The sequence below is a fragment of the Corythoichthys intestinalis genome, chromosome 5 (assembly GCF_030265065.1).
Source record: "Corythoichthys intestinalis isolate RoL2023-P3 chromosome 5, ASM3026506v1, whole genome shotgun sequence".
Lineage (NCBI taxonomy): Eukaryota > Metazoa > Chordata > Actinopteri > Syngnathiformes > Syngnathidae > Corythoichthys > Corythoichthys intestinalis.
Window position 1 is genome coordinate 13,125,647 of NC_080399.1, and position 6,062 is coordinate 13,131,708.

The 6,062-nt window shown below is 43.2% G+C and overlaps 1 protein-coding gene across 4 annotated transcripts in view; it reads left to right on the top strand.

Annotated features, from left to right (window-relative positions):
* LOC130916048 (serine/threonine-protein kinase WNK1-like) overlaps nucleotides 1-4,628 on the top strand; it is a 48,724-nt gene extending 44,096 nt beyond the window's left edge. For all 4 annotated transcript variants that reach the window (XM_057836415.1, XM_057836418.1, XM_057836416.1 and 1 more), the window contains 2 exons: nucleotides 457-701; nucleotides 2,249-4,628. In XM_057836415.1, coding sequence (XP_057692398.1) covers nucleotides 457-701; nucleotides 2,249-2,608 — 605 coding nt within the window. In that variant the 3' untranslated portion in view covers nucleotides 2,609-4,628. The remainder of the gene's footprint in view (nucleotides 1-456; nucleotides 702-2,248) is intronic.
* The last annotated feature ends 1,434 nt before the right edge of the window (nucleotides 4,629-6,062 follow it).

The window sequence follows — 6,062 nt, forward strand, 5'->3', positions numbered from 1 at the left end:
CACAAAGTCGCTCACTCTATCCAACCAGCCGCTGCTCGCTACTTCGCCTGCCTCTCGTTAGGTGGCGCCTCGCTCGGATATAAATAATTTTCCCTAAAAGTCTTTCCTTTGTGACCTTGCAATGGCTCCTGGGATATGTAGTTTTTCGTGGTGCTTTCCATTTTAAATATGACATAAACACATGGTCCATGCAGCGTTTTAATGTTTATTTATGAGGGCAATAAAAGTATAAAACTCAAATAAAATTATTTCCCGTTTAACTTGGCCGATTGACTTCACGTAAAAACAAGCGTGGACCTCAATTTCCGCACTTTTAAATGAGACCAACCAGCGGCACGTGGGTAACGTAATTACAACGCGACGAGGCTTCAAAGATGATATGCACGCAAGATGCGTCGACGCCTCCCCCCGACTTTAAGGGTTAAAGAACACTAACATTTACCAACTTTACCACAGGTACAAGTGGGACCACCTCCACTAATGGCTCTGGTCCCTACCAGAACCACTCTCTTTCTCTGACCCATGCGAGCGGGCCGGCTCCTGCTGCTGCTGCCGCCGCCGCCACCACCAACACACAGAAGTGCAAGGGTACCTTCACCGAGGACCTGCACCAGCTGGTGGATACCTGGGCCAAAGACATCAGTCTTTCGCAGGGCAAGAGGACTCCTAAAACTGGAGCACAGATCGCTCAGGGACATGATGTAAGTTTAAGAATGACTGTTTTGTGTCAAGTACATTCATCATCTACGTGCACCAGTTTGCAGATTTAAACCTTTCGGTTGTCATTACAGTGGACAGCTATAAAAGTTCAAGGGATCCACGGAAGACTTGTAGTTTTTAAAAGATAAACATTATTATCCCTTCTTAACGTTTTCATTTTTATACTACTTGTAAAATTAGTTTAACTAGTGGGTCACCGCTGTCAACACAAACGCATCATGGACCGAGATAAACAAACTGTGCTGCTTTTAGAGCTGGGAATCTTTGGGCACCTAACGATTCGATTACGATTCAGAGGCTCCGATTCGATTATAAAACGATTATTGATGTACCCCACTCCTTTTTTTTTTTTTTTTTTTTTTTTTTTTTTTTAAATTTGTTTTGTACATTAGTTCCAAAATTGTTCAAAAATCCTCTCAGGCTAAACCAAACTACTATTTCAGTATCAAGTTAACATATAGCAGTAAACAAATATTCAAAAATAACAGTAAATAAAAAACTCTAGTCCCCATTCTATATCAGCAGCTTTAAACTACTTTCAATTAATTTAATGTTGTGAATCAACCGTTAAAGTTGTTAAAATTGCTCGTTATTCCATAATTTCTCTTTTGTCTACTTTCAACATGTGAAAGTTTTAAAACTATTTTAAAGATAGATTCAAGTCAATATTTTACCGATTTAGGAGTATTTTAGATAAGAAGTTAATTAGGTTCGCTTGGAAGGTTCGCAACAACAGCCTTGCAGGGAAGTGTACTGCTTTAAGATGGCGGCCGTTACTAACGCCCGCATCTAGTTTTTTGTAGATGTGCTGGTAACGATACCGAAGCTATAATGCATCTAGTCCTATATAAATGATATCTACCATAACATAATGTGGCTTGTAGCAACTTTTCGGCAGCAGTCAGGTATGTTGTTTTTTTTTTTTATCTCGTGGCATGAGTTGAGCTAGAGCCGTGAGTTGAGCATTGGCGTTACCCGAGGGGCCGGGTAATGAGAAGCATGATGTTTAGCTACTCTCGCTCCGTCCCTAATTGCGTACCGAAGACCGCGTGGCGCGCTGAGTGTGTCGTACTTCTGCTTTACTTGGCATATTTCAATAATCGGAATTTGGATGTTTGTGAATCGTTCTCGAATCTTCCACGGCCGAATCGCAAATAATCTAAGAATCGGAAATTTTGCACACCTCTAGCTGCTTTAGAGATTTGCCCTCTTAACAATGGGCACACAGCAACTTCTAAAATGACCGTTTATCTTCTCTGTTACTGCAACCAACCGCCACACATGCCTTCACCATTTTGATTAATCAATGTTAACGATTGTCAGGAAGGTTTTTGGGTTCGTTTACTAGGCGGTGATTCCTTAGAAAAGCAGAAAAACACGCAGTAATAGGAGGAACGTACGTAGCGATAATTTGTAAACACGAAGAGCTGACGGACAATATGGCGGAACCAGTCGGGGGGGGCGGAGTTGTGACATCACGTGATTGGGGTCTATTCACAACTGCTCTTTTGCGTTACCCTCCTTTCAGGTCATCCCTCCTGCCAACATGGGCCGTAAGTTCTCAGCTCCCGGCTACCTCTGCCCGACCATCCCGGCGCCGACCGGCAACACCGCCGGCCCCCCCGCCAATCCCTCCGTCCCCCTGGGCCCCCGGAAGGGCTCCCTGGGCCCGGTCGGCCAAGGCTTCGGGTACACCTCGCCGCCGTACAGCGCTCCTCAGTGGGCAGGACCCACGGGCAACTGCCAGGGAGGCATGCTCAATCCCGCCCAGTACCAAGCGCCCTTGACCGCCCCGGTGTCCATGCACCAAAGCTACCACATGGGGACCTCCGCCTCACCCAGCCAGAAACCAGTCAGCCAGGGGGGACCCAATTTACGGCCGACGTAGCCTAGTCCATTTTTGAACCCCATGCGGAACAACCAGCTCTGTGTTTTTTTTCCCCCTTCTTTTATTACTATAATTATTATTATAATTTTTTTTTTTTTTTTTTTTACAATTAAATGTCGTCCTCTCGGGCAGATCTGAAGTCTGCCGGGCCCCGTCGGAGGGAGCGTGCAATACACAAACACAGCGTCCACTCGGCCTGCCCGTTATCTGTGAAATTGAGCTGTGATGAGCTGATCGGTCAGCCAAAGATGTCTTTATTTTTCTTGTTGTCGAGGGCACACGCGCGCTACGATATTTCTGCGTCTAGACGCGTGAAATTCCGCTAAACAGCGTGCTGTTTGTACGTCATTCCAAGCCAAAAGTGGGACGGAGTGCTGGCGAAGGTGAATTTGAACGAGAGACGCGTGAGAGGAAGTAGAAAGATTCAGTAAGTTTAGCAGAAGAGCGACCATGGCTTGCAATATATTCAAAGGTGAAGTCAATGCAATAATTAACCAGAAAAGAGAAGCAAACTGCCCCCCACTTTTCGTAACTGTGGCCTTAATCCTGCGAAAACATTTTTTTGTACATAGATATTCAACATATTTATGTCTGGTGTCATTTGTGGTTTTGTGTTTTCTACACTTTCGGAAGATTTAAAAAAAGAAAAATAAGCATCTTGGTGTTGAGCACCGTGAAGTGAAGACGATGCTGCTGTAGATCACAATCCGGCTGCGGGTGTTTTTTTTTGTTGTTTTTTTGTCGGTTTACACTTGAACGAATCCCACAAAGGTTCCACGCAAAACCACAAAACTCGTCACGAAAGTCAAATTAGTTTCAGGTTTTTTAGTTTTCAGGCCAAGCCACAATTAACCAACCGCTTCATTAGTGGGGTTCCCTCCTTTTCTGTGGTCTTTTTTTGTTTTGTTTTGTTTTGTACGCATCTATTTAATAAACAAAAAACGTTCTTTATGGACCTGTATTCAGCCATCAGATTTTGATGTTGTCTCACTGTAATTATTATTAAAAGGTTGTTAAACAACCTGTAGTTAAAGGAATATAAAAAAAGTGCAATTGCAGGGTTTATTATCTCTCTCCTTTCATCCTGCTGTATATGAAGCTCTTCTATCTAAACCACCACCTTTTTCCTTTTATTGTACATACTGTTAGCTTCATGTGCGCTATCTATTTTTTGTTTTTTTTTTTACTCCGCGTAGACACCACGACTCGAGAACGCACTCGCACTCTAACCCTGGAAAACGTGAGGAACATTTTAGTGCCTTGCATCCTCACTTTTGGGAAGATATTTGCGCATTATTCCATATTCTTGTATTAAGTATTTGTCCTTGCGAGGATTTGGATCCGTCATTTTCGTAAATTTCCCACACCCACGTACGCAATGTGAACGCAGCGCGAACAATGTAGAAGTTGGAAATGTTCTCTTGATTCTTCACCGCTTTTGGCTGGCTTTTTTTGTTGTTGTTTTTGGTGGATTTCTCACAAAACCATTTCACGGAGGCGCTCCAGTGGCCTGCTGGTAGTTTGGACGACTAGTTAAAACTTCTCTAGAGAAAAAAATAAGTTCCTGCAATGCAGAATATGCAACGTTTTATAGGGATGGCGGGTCGGTGGAGTCATCGCATGCTTAACAGAGGTTAACTGACTTCACCGCTTTTGATATGAGGAAATCGGTTGCCTTTTAAGGGTCATCGGCGTGTCGTTTCACCCCCCCCCCTCCCCTCCCCATTCGTATCCGCCAAAGTCACAGGCACAAGTGGAATAGCGGCGTACGTAATTCAATGTATTTTCTGCATGCTGGCCGGCATCCACTGTACAGCACAAGCTTTAAAAAAAAATACAAAAAACAAGACATGAGGCTACTGACACAATTCTACTGCTTTCCGTATTGACTTCCTGTGATTCGGTGTCTGGTTTTTGTGTATGTTTTTCACATTGTACAAAATGTAAAAACAAATTAAAAATATCAATTAAATTGCAGAGTGTGGGGTCATTCTTTTTTAAAGCCTTTTATACAGTGGGGAGAACAAGTATTTGATACACTGCCGATTTTGCTGGTTTTCCCACTTGCAAAGCATGTAGAGGTCTAATTTGTATCATAAGTTCTCTTCAACTGTGAGGGACGGAATCTAATATAAAAAAACAGAAAATCACGTATGATTTTTAAATAATTGGATTTAATTGTATGAAATAAGTATTTGATACATCACAAAAACTTGAACTTATTTGGTACAGAAACCTTTGTTTGCTATTACAGATACCAAACGTTTCCTGTAGTCCTTGACAAGGTTTGCACACACTGCAGCAGGGATTTTGGCCCACTCCTCCATGCAGATCTTCTCCAGAGCCTTCAGGTTTCGGGGCTGCTGCCGGGCAACGCGGACTTTCAGCTCCCTCCATACATTTTCTATCGGCATTGAAGCAGCCCCCCAAAATTTTTCCTCCTCCATGTTTCACGGTTGGGATGGTGTTCTTGGGGTTGTACTTATCCTTTTTCCTCCAAACACGACGAGCTGAGTTTAGACCAAAAAGTTCAATTTTGGTCTCATCCGACCACATGACCTTCTCCCATTGCTCCTCTGGATCATCCAGATGGTCAGTGGCAAACTTCAGACGTGTCTGGACATGCACTGGCTTCAGCAGCGGGACCTTGCGTGCGCTGTAGGATTTTAATCCATTGCCGCGTAATGCGTTTCCGATGGGTTTTCTTCGAGACTGTGGTTCCAGCTCTCTTCAGGTCATTGACCAGGTCCTGCCGTGTAGTTCTGGGCTGATCCCTCACCTTCCTCATGATCAGTGATGCCCCACGAGGTGAGATCTTGCACGGAGCCCCAGAACGAGGCAGATTGACCATCAACTTGAACTTCTTCCATTTTCTAATAATCGCTCCAACAGTTTTTACCTTCTCACCAAGCTGCTTGCTTATTTTCCTGTAGCCCATCCCGGCCTTGTGCAGGTCTATTATTTTATCCCTGATGTCCTTACACAGCTCTTTGGTCTTGGCCATTGTGGAGAGGTTGGAGTTTGTTTGTTTGTGCATGTGAACAGGTGTCTTTTATACAGGTAACAAGTTCAAACAGGTGCAGTTTCTTCCGGTAATGAGTGGAGAACAGGAGGGGTTCTTAAAAAAGAACTAAGAGCCGAAATATTTACTAGTTGGTAATGTTGGTAATGTATCAAATACTTATTTCATGCAGTTAAATACAAATTTATTATTTAAAAATTAGACAATGTGATTTTCTGGATTCTTTAATTAGATTCCGTCCCCCACAGTTGAAGAGAACCTATGATACAAATTACAGACCTCTACATGGCTTGCAAGTGGGAAAACCAGCAAAATCGGCAGTGTATCAAATACTTGTTCTCCCCACAGTAGTAGGCACTTGGACAAAATTTTAAAATGATCTCAGGGTTCCAGACTGCAACCAAATGGTTGTATTTTGTGATTAAAATTAGA